Genomic DNA, 19,779 nt, shown 5'->3' with positions numbered 1-19,779 from the left:
TTAGTATAATTTTTAACACGGGACTAACAAAGGGAACAACTGTTTCAATGATCTTAATGAAACTGTGCTTTCTAATAGTTTAGATTATCCCCAAATAATTTAATCTGATGTAACAGAGAGACAACATTCTGAATATTAATTCTCACTTTGTAAGATAAGAGATACAAAAGCAGGAGGTCCAAGGGTCCTCAATTTTTACCATATAAGAAAGGAAAAGGCAATAATCCATATCATGCAAGGTAATTTTCAAAATAAATCTCTTTTAATTTGTTCTATTAGTGCTATGTATTTTTTCTTTTTTTAATGCTATGTATTTTTATATAAACAAATGCCAAACACACATATACACAAACAATAAGTCACAGTTTTTTTTTTTTTATTTAGTCACAATTTTGGTTGGTTGGTTTCTGATTGAACTTTTCTATATATTTTCCTTTTTAAAATGTTTTTCTTATTTTAAAAGCAATCTTATTCATAGAAGAGTTGCCAGAAGAGTACAAATAACTTCTCCTAAATCATTTCAGAGCATGCTGCCATGATGTCCCTGGATGGTTCAGTCTGTATTTCTTATACCAAAGACATTCTATATAGCACAACCCTCAAAATCAGGAGATAATCGTGGACTATCATATATTTCCCAGACTAAATATAGTGATGATCCTTTATTACAAAAGCATCTTCACAGTATCACATGCATTATTCTTTAAAAGATTATTTCTATATTCCTAATTTTCACTCTCACAGCAGAATCACATTCATAATCTTTGAGATCTATCCCCACTCCCAGCTTCATTCCACTTTTACTCTGGGACTCTCAATGTCTGTTAGATTCCTCCTGGAGTTAGGTATCTGTCTAAGGGACCTATGGGGCACTTGCCAACCTGAGGGCCCAGAGATGCTTATGTTGCACATCCTGGCCTACTGTTTCCATCCGTAGGAGCTGAATCAGGTCATCACCCCCTTCCTTTCCATTCCCCTTCTTCATCCCACCCCCACCCCCCGTGTGCATGTCATAGACCATAAAAATCCCTGCACCGTTACTAAAGAGCTGTAAACAAAAACCAAGACTTTGAAAGTTTGTTTTTATGCTTTGCTACATAAATTGGCTGACTTGGTAATATACCTATTGTACAGCTATTCAGTATTAATGAATTCCCTACTCAAAACTAAGGAGCCATTTTCTAGTGGCTCAGATGGAAGCCCGAAAGTAGCCTTTGATGGGTTGATAAAACACAATTGTCAGTGCCCTCTGGCTTGCCCCTGCCCTCGGTGGTCAGCTGATGCCACAGGGTGACATACAAGGATTCATTCGTTTATTCATCAAATACTTACTAAGCACCTACTACGTGCTAAAAACAGGCAGCCTCTGGCCTAGGATGATCAAGGTACATATAAAATGACCCAAACAAAGGTAAGGTATATTTCCTTGTATGCATAACCTAGAAATAATAAATCATATACCCTTATAGTTGCAGTCATTTTTAATACTTACTACACATGAAATGTTTTTCTTCTCGTGTAATTTTAATTTTAACATCACATGACTCCTCACAGTCTTCCTTACAAACAGTATCATTACTTTTATTCTCATCTTTTGCATTAGATACGTCTTCTACAATATTAACTACTGGAGAATCCTTTACATTGAAAAATAGAAATAAGAAAGGAATACATGAAGTATGTTATATGACCTAATACATAATAAATAAGAAGATACACAGAAAAGGTGAAATTTCAGGACACACACAAGGGTGATCGTTAGAAAAAAACAATGAGCCATTCAGTTAAACTTCTACAAATAAACCTTACAGGTAAATTTTAGGTATGAACAAAAAGCATATGTTTATTCAGTATTTTTGCTCTGCCTTTTTGTTTTCCAATTCCAAAAGGATCTAGTTAGGCTCTACTTTCTGTAACATGGCTCCATGGCCTTGACCTTTAACTGTGGCATGTTTCCATGTTGAACACATGCTATCCCTCATCCAGGCATCCGGCAGTCTGAAGTTCCATGAACATGGCTAAGAAGGTTCCCTGAGATGCCTACACCTCTGTGCCAAATGGACTTTCTGCCACCAGCTATTAGGAATTGGGGGAGGGAAGGGGATTGTGGAAGGCTTGTCGCTTTGGCATAAGTAAAGGTATTTACAGATTTGAAGGGTAAAGTACTCATTGGTGATAACAGTAAAAAAGCATGGAATTTTGCTTTGCAAAATCAATAACAGATGTCATCATGAAGAGCCAACTACAGCTACCATTCCAAAGCTATTTATTTCTGTTGGTAACTATTGGCTTTCCAATATTAAAACAGTGTTTGGTAGAAGTTACCTACTTTAAATGACTGTTAATTAAAAGAAAATAGAAACAAGTTTTACCTTCCTTTGACCTAGGTATTGAGAGAAAGGTAAAGAGCTAATCATATGATAAAAGGTATTTGCCCAATAAGATGCTGGCATTTTGTTACATAGACCTATTTGTAACTCCTTGCTCTTTCCTCTCAACTCCTGTAATAATTGGCATAGTAAATGTTTTCAAAAACCTATGTGACAACTATGTTTTTTTCAGATCTAAATAAGATTTTTAAAGTTTCAGTATTTTAGAGAATTATATTATTAATATTTCTGTAGCTTTCCTAAAATTTATTCTTCCTTTAACCTTGGAACTTTGGAATCTGGTATAGATACCATGGTAAATACGTTGTATAACATTTAAAATGATAAACCAATATTTAAATATGTACAGATCCAATCCCCATCTACTCAGAGTATTGCATACACTTTATTAGGTGTCACTCTGACATTGTAATAAATAAAATTTTCTAATTTCCTAGATAACCACTCACAAGACTGTATTTTAAATATAAACTTATAGAATATTTATTTTTTAAATAGCAAAGCAAATATTTTATTACCTATCAGATATTTCATTATCAAAGTTAACTGGAAAGTTGCCGGCTACTTTTTAACCTAGGCCTGTAATTTCTTTAAAATTTTTTTCAGAAGAAATGTGTTAAGGGTGAATCCTCAGTTTACGGTTTCCTAAGTTTAAAAATAATATAAATTAAAAAAATAATAATATAAATTAAGCAGAGTCTCAGCATTTCTAAATAAACACTCTAATTTTCCATAATTGTATTGGATAACACAATTAATCTTTTCAAACTTTTAATATATATCTTCCTGGAGATATATAATCATACTTCTAGCTAAAATAATATTGCTAAAATTCTTACCGTAGAATGATGTACACAATTACCTTGTATAACTTCTCCACAAATTAAAATAAGTGTATTTAAGAATAAAAGTGAAGCTTGAGAAAGATACATCATATTCTTCCTGGAGAAATGAAACACTTCTTCAAATACCAGTAAGCTCTGTGTGGAAAGAAGTGCGGGCAGAGTCTTCAGTTAAAAGCTCCTGGAAGGTGTACAACAAAAACAGAAGCCAATACTGACTGGTTTCTGTGCTCCTTTGAAACAACACCCTTCATATGAAAAACAAGGTAGCTTGTAGAGATCCTGTCATTTTTAAGTTACACAAACTTTTTAAAATCACTACATGCCTGCTTTTAGAATATAGGCAGTAACTAGATACATAAGTAAATAAAGCATGAATTTATAAGCCCACCTAATGATTATGAGTTGGATTTTGGGAGGCCTTGGGAAAAACACCTTTGATAAAATATCCCTCAGTAATTGGAAACTAGTTTGTATAAAAATAGTAAAGAAGGAGACATGAATGATGAAACAGAAAGAATGTTATATTGAAACTGTTTTTACAAAATGCTAAGCAGAAATGTAGTCAATGTGGACATCAGGGCAGCTAATTCGGATGTAAAGTAAGCTTCCTCCGAATTTAGCTATCGGTGGTGGTTGTATTAATCACATAAATGCCAAATTCCTAGCACTCTGTATGTTTTACATATATATTACTAAAACTTCAAACATTCTGACTGTAAGGGAACCATCACTATTGAAAAATACCACCACTGAGAGCTGACTGAGCAGTCTGTAATAGTCTCCAAATACTCCCAAACACGATTCCTTCTCTTCATTATATAAACATGCCTAAATAGTCACCATGCTACAATTAAATAAAATGAAAGGATCCAAGACTTTCCTGAGTCTTTCTTCCCATTCAAGAGTTAGGCGGCAGGGACCACACCACAGTGTTTCTGGGGCCCGTGATGCTGACTGGGGCACTCCAATACTAATGAAATAATGTCTTAAAACAATTATGTACCCTCTGACTGTGCTTCCTCATACCCACTGTCTAAACCCAGGCACTCTTCTCTCTGCCTCTCAGAGCCTCTTTGGGGGCAGCAGGAGATGGTGGGGGTGCTGGCTCTGCAATCCAACCACCTGGTTTGAATCTTGGTTCCCCAACACCTTTGCTCTGGGTCCTCTGGCAAAGTTATATAATCTTACCATAGCTTAACTACTTCCTTTGTGGAGGAGGATTATGCTGAGGATTCAGTGATTTTACATACATAAGCACTTAGCACAGCGTCTAGGATAAATTAGGCACTCCAGTGTAAGGTGTTAGTATTTTCTATGATTTGGCTTGATCTATAATGCAGCTCTAACATTGCTGACAATATCGGTGAGCTTTATCATCTGTATTAGGAGCAGATGAGCACTTATCTTTAATCTTAAATTTCTAGTTGAAGTCTTATGAAATTGTAATGATTATGACAGAATTTCAGTCATTTTAAATCAGCCAGATGTTAAAATTCTTTGTTCACAGCTTTCCCAGAGACAAATCCAGGAAATTCTTACTGGAGCAAGAAAATACTTTTGCAGAAGATGGAAAAAAAAAAAAATAGCCTCCACCAAGATGAAAGTGAAAGCTCAGGAAATTGTCCACCACAGGCTGCTTTGCATAACTCACAAGGTTATTATACTATTCAGATTAAATAAATAATGTGAACATGCTTTGTAACCATAAAGGGGCTATTATTAGCTTCTTACATAAACATTGTTAGCAATTTATGATGTGTGTTCATGAAGTTGGGTGTCTCCTAGGCATCTCCTATCTAGGTCATGTCTGAAACCCAAATCTTACTCTTTGTGCCTTCAGCCTGTCCCTCCCCATTTTAGGAAACAGCAACGCCCTTCATCTGCTTGGTCCAGCCCCAAATCACAGAGTTACATTTGACTTTTTTTTCCCCTTACTTGGAACACAACCATTTCACCCACTTGCCCACAACCATTCATCAACACCTTTCACTGGTTCAAGGTTTAAAATTCTGAACACTTCTAGGGCGTTTCTAGGGTGCCTGACTGACTCAGTCACTTGAATGTCTGGCTTCAGCTCATGTTGTGATCTCAGGGTCCTGATATCAAGTCCGGAAATGGGGCTCCTTGCTCAGTGAGGAGTCTGCTTTCCCCTCTCCCTCTACTACTCCCCTCATTTGTGCTTTCTGTCTCTTACTCTCTCAAATTAAAAAAAAAAAAAAAAATCTTCTGAATAGCCCCAGGGAAACAGAACTGTGATGATAGCAATGGGAATAGAATCAAGGTCAATGTCGTGGCTAGGCCAGTTTAAAACTTGCCAAGATAGCCAATGGTCTATGGATACACCTTTGGCCTTTCCCTGCTAAAAGTTATATATTCTATTATCTTGGCTTTGTCCTGAAGGAAGCTCACGTGTTTTGTGTGTTAAATCAAAACTGGAGGGATCCCTGGGTGGCGCAGCGGTATGGCGCCTGCCTTTGGCCCAGGGTGCGATCCTGGAGACCCGGGATCGAATCCCACGTTGGGCTCCCGGTGCTCTGCCTGTGTCTCTGCCCCTCTCTCTCTCTGTGACTATCATAAATAAATTAATAAAAGCTGGATTTGTTGTGGCATTTTAAAATCTCAGTCACCAGATTACATTTCAATTTGAGTAACTGCATACAACTTTGCAAAAACCGTTTTAAGTAGTTTCAACTGGAAAAGTTTATTTGAAGTTTAAAAATGAACATACCTGATTCACAAAGGCAGAGCCATTTCAATGGTGGGTGGATGATTTTTATTTGGTTTGTACATTTTGCTTCCAATCTGAGAGTTCTTCCATTAAAAAACAAATAACAAACAAACCCTGGCTAACACAGTCGGAATTTATATGTTCTTTTATACTGAGTTCCAACAAACAGTTTCAGCCTCTTTTCTTGTTTTTTTTTTTTCTTTTTCTTAAATAATAAATTTATTTTTTATTGGTGTTCAATTTGCCAACATACAGAATAACACCCAGTGCTCATCCCGTCAAGTGCCCCCCTCAGTGCCCATCACCCAGTCACTCCCACCCCCTACCCACCTCCCCTTCCACCACCCCTAGTTCGTTTCCCAGAGTTAGGAGTCTTTATGTTCTGTCTCCCTTTCTGATATTTCCCACCCATTTCTTCTCCCTTCCCCTCTATTCCTTTCACTATTATTTATATTCCCCAAATGAATGAGACCATAAAATGTTTGTCCTTCTCCGATTGACTTATTTCACTCAGCGTAATACCCTCTAGTTCCATCCACGTCGAAGCAAATGGTGGGTATTTGTCGTTTCTAATGGCTGAGGAAAATTCCATTGTATACATAGACCACATCTTCTTTATCCATTCATCTTTTGATGGACACCGAGGCTCCTTCCACAGTTTGGCTATTGTGGACATTGCTGCTAGAAACATCGGCGTGCAGGTGTCCCGGCGTTTCATTGCATTTCAGCCTCTTTTCTATATTTTCAGTTTGCAAAACCAAAATCTCTGCGGCCCAGAGATCCACTCCGCCCAGCACACCTTCCGGGAGGTCTCCACCTTAGATGTGGACTTCGTCCAGAAGGGACGCGAAAGGGACGCGAAAGGGACGCGAGACGGTATGCGTGCAGACCCGGCAGCCACAGGGCAGGGAGGACCCTGCAGAGCATCCCGCGCGGGGAAGATGCAGGGGACCCAGACCCGCCCCAGGAAGCTAGATGGACTTCCAGCTCCAGACCCACGAGCTCCAGTGCTCCATCGACCATCCAGACGACCCCCGCGGCCGTGCCCCCACTCCATCCCACCCATCCCCCCACCGCTCCGCACCCCCACCACTACAGCCTCAGCGTAAAGAAGACTCAGCCCCGAGCTGACAGAGGGACAAGCCCGCGCCTGCGCAGACTCGGTCGCGGGAGCCCGGGTCCCGCCCACGCTAGCCATTGGCTGTCCGGCGCGTAGCCCCGCCCCACCCGGCGCCCTGGTTTCTGTCGCCAAGGACGCGGCGTCCGTTGGTTGCCAAGATGGCGGCGGTGTCTGCGGGACCGCGGCTGCCCTCTCCGCCACTGCAGGGCAAGGTCGACGCCGCAGCCGTCACAGCCAGCGTCGCTGCCGCTCGGGAACCGGGGCTGCCGCGGCCAAGCCTTCCGCGCCCGTGACACGAAGCCCGAGAGACGGAGTGGACGGAGGCCCGAGGACGAGGCCGAGGCTGCCATGACGGAGGCGCCAGCGGCGGGCCGAGAGGCGGCGCGGAGCTGAAAGATGCTGGCTTGGAGGCCGGGCGCCCGGAGCTCGGCCGTGGAACGGGGACGGGGCCCCGAGACGTCGGACGCCGGCGACGGAGCGCTCCTCATCCCCCGCTTGGGCCGCGGGCGCCGCCGGCCTGCCGCCGACCTGTATCCTTCCGGGGATGCGGGCCGGGTAGGCGGTGTGGGCGACGGGCCCCTGGCCCCTGGCCCCTGGGCGCCGGCGGACGGCGGGCTGGCCGGGCGGTGGGCTCCCCCGCCTGTGCCCACACCACCCCCGCGCGCCGGGTGGGTGTCCGTGAGCGCCCGACTCTCCCCCGGGGCACCCCTCCCCGCCTTTCGCCCCCACCCCCCGACACCGTTCGGGTCCTTGTGCGCCCGTTTCCCCCGTCGGTGCCCCCCCCGGCCTCCCCCGGGGTCCTCCCCCGGGCTCCCCACCCTTTTCCCTGCTTCCCCCGCCCCGGGCCTCGCTGTTCCAGATGCTCTGGAACGTGGAACTACCGACCTCGTGCGGTGCGGGGGCTGCTCTGTTGCTCAGACAGCGTGGCCATGTTCTGTGCACTGCCTGGTTAATGGTGCTGCGCAGAGGGAAGAGCCCCACAAGTGACACCTCTTTGCGACCTTCGAGAATCGGGTTAGCAGGTTAAGCTAGCACACCCCCGGTTCATTCTCTGGTCTGCGGGTCACCCGGGGTGTGTCCGGTGGTCAGGGGGACAGCCTTCCTCAGAATTCAGGGCGGAGTTCTGTTTTCGGAATGGAAGGCGCTCGTACCCTTTCTGAGGACGATGGGGCGGTGACGGGTGGCGTCGGTGCTGGCGGACGACGGGACTGGTGGTGACGGGCTTGGACTCCGAGCTCACGGACCCTCAGAGTGCTGCCGCACATCCCCACCAGCGCGCTTGGACACCTGTCCTGAGATGCTGCGGTGGATCAGCAAGTAGGCAAAGGCTGTGACGTGCGCGCGCGCCCTGCTCGGGGTTCTGGGGTGCAGACCTGGCGACAGGGAGGAAGGCAGCTGTGCTCCGAGCCTCCTGCAGCTAGCCTGGTCTAGCTTTGCCCGTGCTGGTCCCCAAAACTCATGCTCTCAGAGATGTGTTCTGAAATAAACAGCACCGGTGTGTACGGATTTGATTTTGTTCCCTTGACGTTGTATTTTCATGCACACTGAAGTCCTATAGGACTATAGCACTGACCCTGATTTCGTCTGAATCAGAAAGTAATGAAGCAAGGTCAATGGCTCATGGACAGAGTGTATCTTTCTATCCTTTTCATTCATGAAATAGTCCTAGACTTAATTTTGTAAATTGATGTAGTTGGAACACTGAGTAAACATCAGAGAAAATATTTGTAAATAGAATTAATAGTACCTCAAAGGAACAAAACCAAACATACTTTTTTCTTTTGTAAAGATTTTATTTATTCATGAAAGACACAGAGAGGCAGAGACATAGGCAGAGGGAGAAGTAGGCTCACTGCGGGGAGCCCCATATGGGACTGGATCCCGGGATCACAACCTGAGCCAAAGGCAGATGCTCAACTGCTGAGCCACCCAGGCATCCCTAAATTTTTCTTTTTTAAAAAAAGGTGAAATGTCTCTCATGTTCCCTTCACACTGTGCCTCCTTTTTTCTCATATATATCTCTTTTCCCCTTTGATTTTATTTTAGCACTTATCTTGCCCTCTCTTCCCTGCCTGGTTTATATCCTATTCTCAATTACCTGCTCATGTTCTCTCACCAGCATCCTTGGTCCTTTGCACCCCTATTCCTCTGCTTCATCCAATAGCTACTAGAGTTCTACTTCTCTTGTCCTTCACTTAAGTAAGAAAAATGCTGTCAGAGAAAAATCACAAGACAATACAGACTGGCACCACACAGATTGAACAGTTTCCAGCTTCGCCTGAACAAGAACAGGGATGTCTGTTCCTCTTCATGTCTGTGTGAGGTCTTTACCAATTCCACCTGCTCTCAGTAGACTGTCTTACTACTTCATGAGACAGTAGACACCACGAAGGCTCTCAGCCCCTCTTCACAAGCAACACCCCCTGCCCCCAACACCATCCTTTTTTCCAGGTTCATTGATGGGATATCACTTTTATGGTAGAACATCCATCTATTCACCTGTGCCTTACTAACATAGCTTGTTTTCTCCTGTGTGCCTCTGGATTATAAATTACCCCATCTTAAAATCTACTTTCAACTTGTAATGGCATTCTTTTCCTCCAGCCTATAAACATACTCCGGTCTTGGCTCTCCTTAAAATAAACTAGACTAACAGTCAAACCCTATCAAAGGATGATTGTTAGTCAATGATCAACATGAGAACCCTCAACTTGATTCTAGTATCTCCTGTGTCCATATTCAGACCTCTAAAAAGAGTCTAAATTTACCATCTCTACCTTGAGTCACACTTGGTACTACATTCCAAAATTAAGCTAATAAAATATAAATGTGAAATTGTAAAAGAATAACAACATAAAATAGAATTTCATATTTTTCATGTATTTGAAGGTATAGCAAATTTACCTTTTGGAAGGAAAGACATTTTAAAGGAAAAGTATTTCAAAGATGACTCATTAAAACTTTAAGGAGAAATTGTTTATATCTTTTGTCCTGTATATGTACTGAGAATTTTCTCCAAGGAAATTGTTCAGCTAGATTTTATTAAGCAGCATGCCAGTCATTGGCGTTACAGAAAGGTGGAGAAGACATGTACTCATAGGATGTACTCATGAAGGTGTCAGGTCATCCAATGAGGGTTTTCTCTAGAAAACAGGGGAACTGCTTGAAGTGGGCCTGAACCACAGGGGAAGTTACCAAGCATGTGCTTAGAGATGATGCTCTGATATGTCATGGCTTGTTCTGTTATCAGTATGTAAGTATCTTCGTGCATCTGGGCATAGGATTTGTGCAGGGCAGGGTTGAGAATTGAAGTTGAAAAAACAGACCAATTTATAGTGCTTTATATACTAGGTCAGGAGATTTAGAATTTACCATGGATGTGACAGGGAACTTTAAGAGAAAAAGGAAAGAGAAATGCAATCAGATTTGCATTTAGCAGATTTGTAGAGGTTCATAGTGTTGAAAAAATATGCAGTCTCCTTATCTGAGCTCATGATGCTGAAAGTACAATTTTTATCCCAGGGAAAGTGAGATATGTGTTCAGTTCTAATACCAAGTCAGAATTTTTTTTGAAGATTTTATTTATTCATGAGACAACAGAACAAGAGAGGCAGAGACACAGGCAGAGGGAGAAGCAGGCTCCATGCACGGAGCCCGATGTGGACTCGATCCCTGGACTCCGGGATCACACACTGAGCCAAAGGCAGATGCTCAATCGCTGAGTCACCAGGCATCCCAAGTCAGAATACTACTACTAACTAACACTAATGTGTACACATATTGTTTCCTAAAAATGACTGTATTCTTAGTATGAGGCTGTAATTATATTTATCAGCACTGACACTCATCCCCTGGAGCTATAAACCATGTCCTTAACTTTGTGCTATCATTAGAGATACGAAAATACATCTGGAGAAAAATTTAGAAGAAGAGCGTCAAATTTTACTGCAGCAACAAAAAATATGTCGAAATCGAGCACGTAAATATTTTGTGGAATCAAACCGGAGAAAAAAGTAAGTAATCGTATTTTCTTCAGAAGTGTAGAAATTCAAAGTCATTATAAATTAATTATAGTTTCTCTACTTTCGCATTTTATGAACCTAAGTCATGGCATTTGCTTTATCTGTAAAACACTGGTCAACATTTGTATGCCTTCATAAATTTTCTTATTGTTTTTCTGCCTAAAGCACAAAGGTGGTCGTGTACTCATTCCTGAGCGGGACCTTAGCAGTCCTTTCTTATCATAGGACTTCTTATCGTAGTGTCATAGGATGGCTGCAAAATGTGCTCCATTCTTTGTTGTCTATATCCTTTCACACTAAATCAAAAGATTACAAATTAGTACTTAGTCTCTAATGGAATGTAATTTCATTTTAATTTACTGTTCACTTCTATATAATTTTTCTATATATCATTTATCCAATCAAAAATGGGGGGAAATTTAAATAATGGTAGAAATATGATGCAAAGAATATTATAAATGACTTCCATTAAAAAAAAAACAGCTATCTAAACTGGAAGCCTAATAAAGTAAAAATATAAACCATCCAGTTACTGCATACCATTTTTCAAGGTTTCTTTGAATGATTAGATTTTGTTTTTTAGACGGATTGTTAATGTGTTGGCTACCTTGTCTGTATTTTGTCAATAGCAGCAAATCCCTAGAGTGTATGAACTACATCATTGGACGCGTGTTGCAAATCCCATTTGGAAAATACAAAATTGTTTACCTGTAACTTTTTTCTGACATCATATTTCTCCTTAGATTAACTCTTTCATTGTCTGGTGTAATGAAGTTACTTAATGAAGCTTGTTTCTTGTTTTGTATTGGTGTCTTACTGTTTTTCTCCTACCTGGGGGCCTATAAAAGCACACAGCAGGTGTTCAATAAAGATGCATAATCGTATGTTGAAACAGTCATGGGTTCTGGAGTCAGAGACCTAGGTTTAAATCCCCATTCCATGAGTTAGAGCAACTTATTTAATCTCTCTGCTCCTCAGTTTCTCAGTTATGACTGGCATTAATAAAATCTATTTCAAGGGATAGCTATGTAGAGCAAAAATATGATATTAAGAATGGTTGAAAATATGTGAAAAATATTTATCATACTGTCTGGCCAATAGTGCTTCTTCCTTATTTAATTTATTTTGTTGTTTAATAATTAAAATCTGTCAATTGCGTTTTTTCTAATAATTGAGTTCCTTGGTAAAATAGCACAAAGTGTCTTCCTTTCTTCTCTCATCAAACACTTTTCTTATCAAGAAAAACAGAATTCTGATGTAGAAAGAAGAGAAATTCAGGCTTACGATTCCAAGAATCAGAACATTTTCCAATATAATTTATGTTTTATTTTTCTGTTACCCTAGGGTGCTGTGTAAAAACATAAAAAATTTTAAAATTTTAATCATTTTAATTTTTAGAAAGGAGTCCAAATTATTGTATACTTAGGAATTTCAAAATATGTTTATCATTAGGTTTATCAAGGCCTTTTTGGCCTTGCCGTTATCTATCCATTTATGTTTTACATCATCTAAGTTTATGCTGTCCGCTCACATTATGGTCATGTGGTTTTTCTTTAAAAACTACTTTTTTTTTTTACAAGCAAAGACATTCTCCTTCTACTCTTAGTGAGTACATTTTGACATTAAAATGTGCTGTGTTCCCTGTAGTTTTCAGAGGAGAATATTCACAGCATCAAGTTCTCTATATTTATTGCCATTAATTGTTTAAAGTCACACACATTTTAATTTTCTTATTATTTACTACTGCCTGCCTTTTGTATTTGCTAGTATTTTTCTCATGTTTTTATTACATTCTCTCATTCAGTGTCTATATAATGGAGTCCCCATTGTTTTACTCCAAGATGTCTACCTTCCTCCCTACCTTCAGTAGATCCTGCCGGAGTATGTATGATTATCTTTAGGCCTAATGCATAATTGCCATTCTAGGACTTCCCTTTTTTGCTCTTGCCTCTATTGCATCCCTTTTGTTTTGTTTTATAATATTAGTTCTCTGGAGCACATCCTCACATAGTTTCTAATATGCTGCTGTGTAGACCACATGATCTTAAGATACACACACATAAAGGAATTACTATTTCCTACATTTTTTAAATTTTCAATTGTGGCACTATCTTTGATCAATAACTGAACAGACATTTATTTACTGAACAAGCATAGCTGGTTGAGTACGAATGATTAAACATTGTATCAGGAAAAAAAATTTTGTTTATTATTAACTTTAGAAATGGCAGTCTGATTTAATGTGACTTCATAAGGAAAAGAAATTGAAGAAGTGTACGAAAGGAGCCTCAGATTTTTTTTTAGTTTGTCTTAATTTTGTTTCTTCAATTTGTATTTTTAGATTTCTGATATGAGTGCAACCATGTGGCATTTGTTTTTGTCCTTCTGATTCATTTCACTTAGCATAATACTCTCAAGTTTCTTCCATGCTGTCACCAGTGGCAAGATTTCATTATATTTTATGGCTGCGTAGTATTCCAATGTATGAATATATCTTCATTATTCATTCCTTTATCAATCGGCACTCAATATCTTTTTTTAAATAATAAATTTATTTTTTATTGGTGTTCAGTTTACCAACATACAGAATAACACCCAGTGCTCATCCCGTCAAGTGCCCCCCTCAGAGGCACTCAATATCTTGACTAATTGTAAATAATGCTGCAATGAACATAAGAATGTATATATTTTTTAAATTACTCTTTTTGGGACGCCTGGGTGGCTCAGCGGTTGAACATCTGCCTTTGGCTCAGGATGTGATCCTGGAGTCCCAGGATTGAGTCCCACGTCGGGCTCCCTGCATGGAGCCTGTTTCTCCCTCTGCCTCTGTCTCTGCCTCTGTCTCTCTCTGCCTCTCCTGAATGAATGAATGAATGAATGAATGAATGAATGAATAAATAAATAAATAAATAAATAAATAACTCTTTTTATGTTATTTAGATAAATACCCAGAAATGGAATAGCTGGATCCTATGGTAGTTCTATTCTTCATTTATTAAACAATCTCCATATGGATTTCCATAGTGTTTGTACCAATTTACAGTCACATCAGTGGGTAAGGGTTCCTGTTTCTCCATATCCTCTCCAATGCTTGTGACTTCTTGTCTTTTTGATAATAGCCATTCTGTGAGGTGATTTCTTATAGGGGTTTTGATTTGAATTTCTCTAATAATTAATGGCATTGATTAACATACGCCTGTTGGCCATCTGTATGTCTTCTTTGGGAAAATGTCTCTTCAATGGGCAGACCCTCTGCCCATTTATTTTTTAAAGATTTTATTTATTTATTCATGAGAGACACACAGAGAGAGGCAGAGACATAGACAGAAAGAGAAGCAGGCTCCCTGTGGGGAGCCCAATGCAGGACTTGATCCAAGGACCCTGGGATCACCACCTGAGCCAAAGGCAGACGCTCAACCACTGAGCCACCCAGGCGTCCCCGCCTCTGCCCATTTTTAACAAGGTTGTTTATTGTTCTTGAGTTGCATGAATTCTTTATCTATTTTAGATGTTAACCCCTTAGTGGGTATATGGTTTGAGATTCAGATATATGGTGTACAATTCAGCAGGTTGCCTTTTCATTTTGTTGATAGTTTCCTTTGCTGTGCAGAACTATTTTGGTTTGATAGAGTCCCGTTTGTTTACTTTTGCTTTTTTTTTTTTTTTTTTTTTTTTGTCCCTTTGGTTTTGGTGTCAAATCATAAAAACAATAGCTGTGGTAATATCAAGGAGCTTCCTACCTATGTTTTCTTCTAGAAGTTTTATGGCTTCAGGTCTTACCTTCAAGTCTTTAATCCATATTAAGTTAGTTTCTGTGTGTAGTAGAAGACAGTGATCTAGTTTCATTCTTTTGCATGAGTTCAGTTTCCTCAGCACCATTAATTGAAGAGACTGTCCTTTCTTCAATGTTCTTGGCTTTTTTTGTCATAGATTAATTGTAAACAATGTGTGTTTATTTCTGGGTTTTCAATCCAGTTCCATTAATCTGTATGTCTGTTTTTATACCAGTAACATACTGTTTTGATTACTATAGGTTTGTAGTATTTTTTGATATCAGGGAGTGTGATAGTTCAGCTCTGTTCTTTTTCAAGACTATTTGTGACTACTTGAGATCTTTTGTGGTTCCATACAAATTTTAGAATTATTCTGTTTCTATAAAATATGCCATTGGTATTTTGATATGGATTACATAGAATCTGTATTATTATGTATTATGTAGTATTACATGGTATTCTCGCAATATCAATTCTTCTAATCTGTGAACATAGAATATCTTTGCATTTATTTGCATCTTCTTTGGTTTCTTTCACCAGTGTCTTATAGTTTTCAGTGGGCTTTCATCCCCTTGGGTTACACTTATTACCAGATATTTTATTCTTTTTCATGCAATTGTAAATGAGATTGTTTTCTTATCTTTCTGATGCATCATTATTAGTGTATAGAAATGCAATGGATTTCTGTGTATTGATTTTGTATCCTGCAACTTTATTGAATTTATTTATTCTAACAGTTTTTTGATGGATTCTTTAGGATCCATCATTTAGGATCCATCCATTTCTATGTATAATATCACGTCACCTGCTCATGGTGACAGTTTTGTTTATCTTTCTGATTTGAATGCTCTTTTTTTCTTTGCCTAATTGTCATGACTGGGACTTCTAGTACTCTGTTGCATAATAGGACCAAGAGTGAGCATCCGTAGCTTGTTCCTGTTCTTAGAGGATCACCATTGACTTTGGCTGTGGGATTGTCATATATGTCTTTCATTATGTTTAGGTGCATTCCCTCTATACCCACTTTGCTGAGAGTTTTTATCATAAATGTTGAATTTTGTCAAATGCTTTTTCTGCATCTATTGAGATGAACATACACTTTCATTTTGTTAATGTAGTGATTGATTTGCAGATGTTGAACCATTCTTGCATCCTTGGAATATATCCCATTTGATTCTAGTGCGTGATCCTTTTAATGTGTTGTTGGATTTGGTTTCCTAATATTTGTTGATGATTTTTGCATCTATGTTCATCTAGGATATTGGCCTGTAGTTTCTCTTTTTTGATGTCCTTGTCTGGTTTTGGTATCAGGGCAGTGCTGGTCTTGTAGAATCGTTTGAACTTTCCTTCCTCTTCAATATTTTTGGAAGAGTTTGAGAAGTATAGGTAATAAATCTTCTTTTAATATTTGGTGGAATATACCAGTAAAGCTGTCTGGTCCTGAACTTCTGTTTTTTGGGGAGATTTATTTTATTACTGATTCATTCTCCTTACTAATAGCTGGTCTGTTCTAATTTTCTGTTTCTTTATGATTCAGTCTTAGAAGATTGCATGTTCCTAGGAATTTATCCATTTCTTCTAGATTTTCCAATTTGTTGAAGTATAATTGCTCCTAGTAATCTGTGAGATCCTTTATATATCTGAAATGTCAGTTCTTTTATTTCTAATTGTATTTGAATTGAGTCTCTCTCTTCTGTTCTTGGTAATCTAGCTAAGGGTTTGCTGATTTTGTTTATCTTTTAAAAAGAACCAGCTCTTAGTTTCATTGATCTTTTCTGTTGTCCTTTTAGACTCTATGCATTTCTTTCTGCTCTGATTTTTATTATTTTCCTCCTACTACTAGTTTGGGACTTTGTTCTTCTTTTTCTAGTTCCTTGAGGTATAAAGTTAGATTGTTTGAGTTAGACTTGTATTTTCTTGTTTTTTGAGTTAGACTTGTATTGCTATGAACTTCCATCTTAGAATCACTTTTGGTGTATATAGATTTTGGTATGTCATATTTCTGTTTTCATTTGTTTCTCAGTATTTTTTTTAATTTCTTGTTTGATTTCTTCTGTTACCCAATATTGCTCAGTAACATGTTGTTTAATATCCACATATTTGTAGCTTTCCCATTTTTCTTCTTGTAATTTACTTCTGATTTTATATAATACGGTTCGAAAAGATGCTTGATAATGATTTTAATCTTCTTGAATTTATTGAGACTGATTTTGTGGTCCAATGTGTGATCTATCCTAGAGAATATTTTATGTGCACTTGAGAGAAATATGTATTCTTCTGTTTTTGGTGGAATATTCTATATATATTTTATTAAGTCCATCTCATGTGTTTTTGAGGCTGATGTTACCTTGTTGATTTTTTGGTCTGAAAGATCTATCCACTAATGAAACTTGGGTTTTAAAGTTTCCTACTATAAGTGTATTGTTCTCAATTTCTGTCTTTGGGTCTGTTAATGTTTGCTTTATATATTTTTGTACTTCTATATTGGGTACATATGTATTTATGAATGTTATACTTTCTTGTTGGATTGACCTCTTTTATCATTATGCAGTACCCTCTTTGCCTCAAGTGACAGTCTTTGTTTTCAAGTCTATTTTGTCTGATAAGAGTATAGCTACTCCAGCTTTCTTTTCATTTTCAGTTGCGTGGAATATCTTTTTCCATCCTTTACCTTCTGAATGTTTTTATTTCTGAAGTTAGTCTCTCCTAGGCAGCATATAGATAGGTCTTGATTTTTCATCTATTCAGTTACTCTGTCTTTTCATTGGTGAATTTAGGCCATTTAGGGATCCCTGGGTGGCGCAGCGGTTTGGCGCCTGCCTTTGGCCCAGGGCACGATCCTGGAGACCCGGGATCGAATCCCACGTCGGGCTCCCGGTGCATGGAGCCTGCTTCTCCCTCTGCCTGTGTCTCTGCCTCTCTCTCTCTCTCTCTGTGACTATCATAAATAAATAAAAATTAAAAAAAAAAAAAGAAAATCTGCTGAGAGTTTATGGAGTTTCCCTTGTATGTAACAAATTGTTTTTCCCTTGCTGCTTTTAGGATTCTCTTTATCCTTAACTTTTACCGTTTTAATTATAATATGTCTGGTATGGATTTCTTTGTGTTCATCTTATATGGAACTCTCTGGGCTTCGTGGACTTGGGTGTCTGATTCCTTCCCCAGTAAAGGAATTTTTCAGCTATGATATCTCAGATAATTTTTCTGGCTCTTTCTGTATGTCATGTTCTTCTGGGTTCTCTATAACACAAATGTCATTCTGCGTGCTCTTGTCCCAAAGGTCCTTTAAGGTGTCTTCACTGGTTTTGTTTTTGTTTTTAAGGATTTTATTTATTTATTGGAGAGAGAAAGGGAGAGCAGAGAGGGAAGAGGAGAGGCAGACTCCATGGTGATCAGAGAGCCTGACAGTAGGTCTCAATCCCAGGACCCCAAGGTCACAACTGAGCCTCCCAGGCACCCCTGTCTGCACTGTTCTTAATCCACTTTTACTTTGCCACTGAGTCTGTGTGTGTCCCAGCTCTGTCTTCCTGCTCACTGGTTTGTTCTCCCTCACTCAGGCTGCTGTTGAGCCCTCTGGTGTGGTTTTCAGTTCAGTGCAGTTACAACTTCTCTTTGCTACTTTATGTTTCTCTTTGTTGAAGTTCTCACTGTTCATGGGTTCTTCTCCCAAGTTTGGTGAACGTCTTCATAACCATGACTTTGAATTCTTTATCAGGTAGATTGCTTATCACCCTTTCATTGAGTTTTTTCTGAGGTACTATCTCATTCTTTCTTGTGGAATATCCTTGTGTTGCTTCTCATTTTTCCTAATGCTTTGTGTCTGTTTCTATATACTTAGTAAGGCAGCAGCCTCTTCCAGGCTGGAAGGGGTGACCTTGTGGAAGAGATATCCTGTGAGGCCTAGAGGTATGGTCTCCCCTGGTCACCAGAACAAAGACTCAAGGACTGTTCCCTGTTTGGACTGAGCACTCCAGTGTGCTGAGGCCATAGCTGCATGCCAGTGGGCAGGCCCGGGGCTCAGTCTGGCTGCAGGAAGCAGCTCTGATGGCCACCATGTGTCAGCTGGCAGGGATGGCTCCCAACCCAGCTTGGAAGCACACTCCTGATCATGCACACACGGACCCACTGCACCAGCAGCAGATTAGTGGGGGATTTCCAAAGGCTGCTCCCCAGGGCTAGAATTAGGAAGGTCACTGAGACTGCAGAAATGGTTCTGTCACTGTCTCAGTCCCAGGGGTGAGCACCTGCTGTCTGTGCACAGTGCAGACTGGTGTTGGGAGTCTGAAAAACCCCATTAAGAGAATCCTGAACATAATCGCTGTTGATTTTTAAAGCCCAGTTTTGGGGGCTTATCTCTCCTGGGTAGGATCTAAGGTTTGGAGCACCTGATGTAAAGCTGGAACCTCACTCCTCAGGAAAACATCCCAAATCTTTGTATCCCTTCTGATGATGACTGACAGCAACTAGGTGCGGTTTTCCTCTGGTGGATTCCTGTTTCTGCTCTTTCCCATAGTGATGCTGTCCCTTTATCCATTGCTGTGGAAACCCTATTCATTCCACTTCCAACTCCCTCTCAGGGATGATTCCTCATGTAGTTGTAGATTTGTGTCCACGGAGGATGTAGTGCAAGATCTGCTAAGCTACTGTCTTGAACCCAACTCAATTTTCAGGGAGTTTAAAGATACTAATGTAAGCACTTGGACTTAAAAGTTGAGATGATCAGATAAAATTCCTGTGTAACCAAAGAGATGGAAAAATATTCCATGCTCATGGATTGGAAGAATTAATATTGTGAAAATGTCAATGTTACCCAGGGCAATTTACACGTTTAATGCAATCCCTATCAAAATACCATGGACTTTCTTCAGAGAGTTGGAACAAATTATTTAAGATTTGTGTGG

General features: G+C 39.8%; 2 protein-coding genes across 17 annotated transcripts in view; one reads left to right on the top strand and one right to left on the bottom strand.

Moving 5' to 3' along the window:
- ANGPTL5 (angiopoietin like 5) overlaps nt 1-19,779 on the bottom strand; it is a 135,857-nt gene that overhangs the window by 11,439 nt on the left and 104,639 nt on the right. Inside the window, exons 1-3 of one of the 2 annotated variants that reach the window (XM_025465753.3) lie at nt 7,969-8,099; nt 3,230-3,370; nt 1,493-1,637 (exon numbers count right to left, since the gene is read on the bottom strand). In XM_025465753.3, the coding sequence (XP_025321538.3) occupies nt 1,493-1,637; nt 3,230-3,325 (241 nt within the window). In that variant the 5' untranslated portion in view covers nt 3,326-3,370; nt 7,969-8,099. Of the gene's footprint in view, nt 1-1,492; nt 1,638-3,229; nt 3,371-7,968; nt 8,100-19,779 lie in introns of those variants that run through there. The other variant, XM_049110056.1, reaches the window with a different exon arrangement.
- CEP126 (centrosomal protein 126) overlaps nt 7,213-19,779 on the top strand; it is a 101,393-nt gene continuing 88,826 nt past the window's right edge. For 3 of the 15 annotated variants that reach the window (XM_025465736.3, XM_025465737.3, XM_049110054.1), the window contains exons 1-2: nt 7,855-8,097; nt 10,977-11,096. In XM_025465736.3, the coding sequence (XP_025321521.1) occupies nt 7,943-8,097; nt 10,977-11,096 (275 nt within the window). In that variant the 5' untranslated portion in view covers nt 7,855-7,942. Of the gene's footprint in view, nt 7,614-7,854; nt 8,098-8,259; nt 8,401-10,976; nt 11,097-19,779 lie in introns of those variants that run through there. The other 12 variants (XM_025465732.3, XM_025465738.3, XM_025465733.3 and 9 more) reach the window with 7 other exon arrangements.

Source organism: Canis lupus, chromosome 5 (genome assembly GCF_003254725.2).
Source record: "Canis lupus dingo isolate Sandy chromosome 5, ASM325472v2, whole genome shotgun sequence".
NCBI classification, from domain to species: Eukaryota; Metazoa; Chordata; class Mammalia; order Carnivora; family Canidae; genus Canis; species Canis lupus.
Note: the sequence above shows the minus strand (reverse complement) of the source record. Positions and strands in the feature narration are given on the sequence as shown.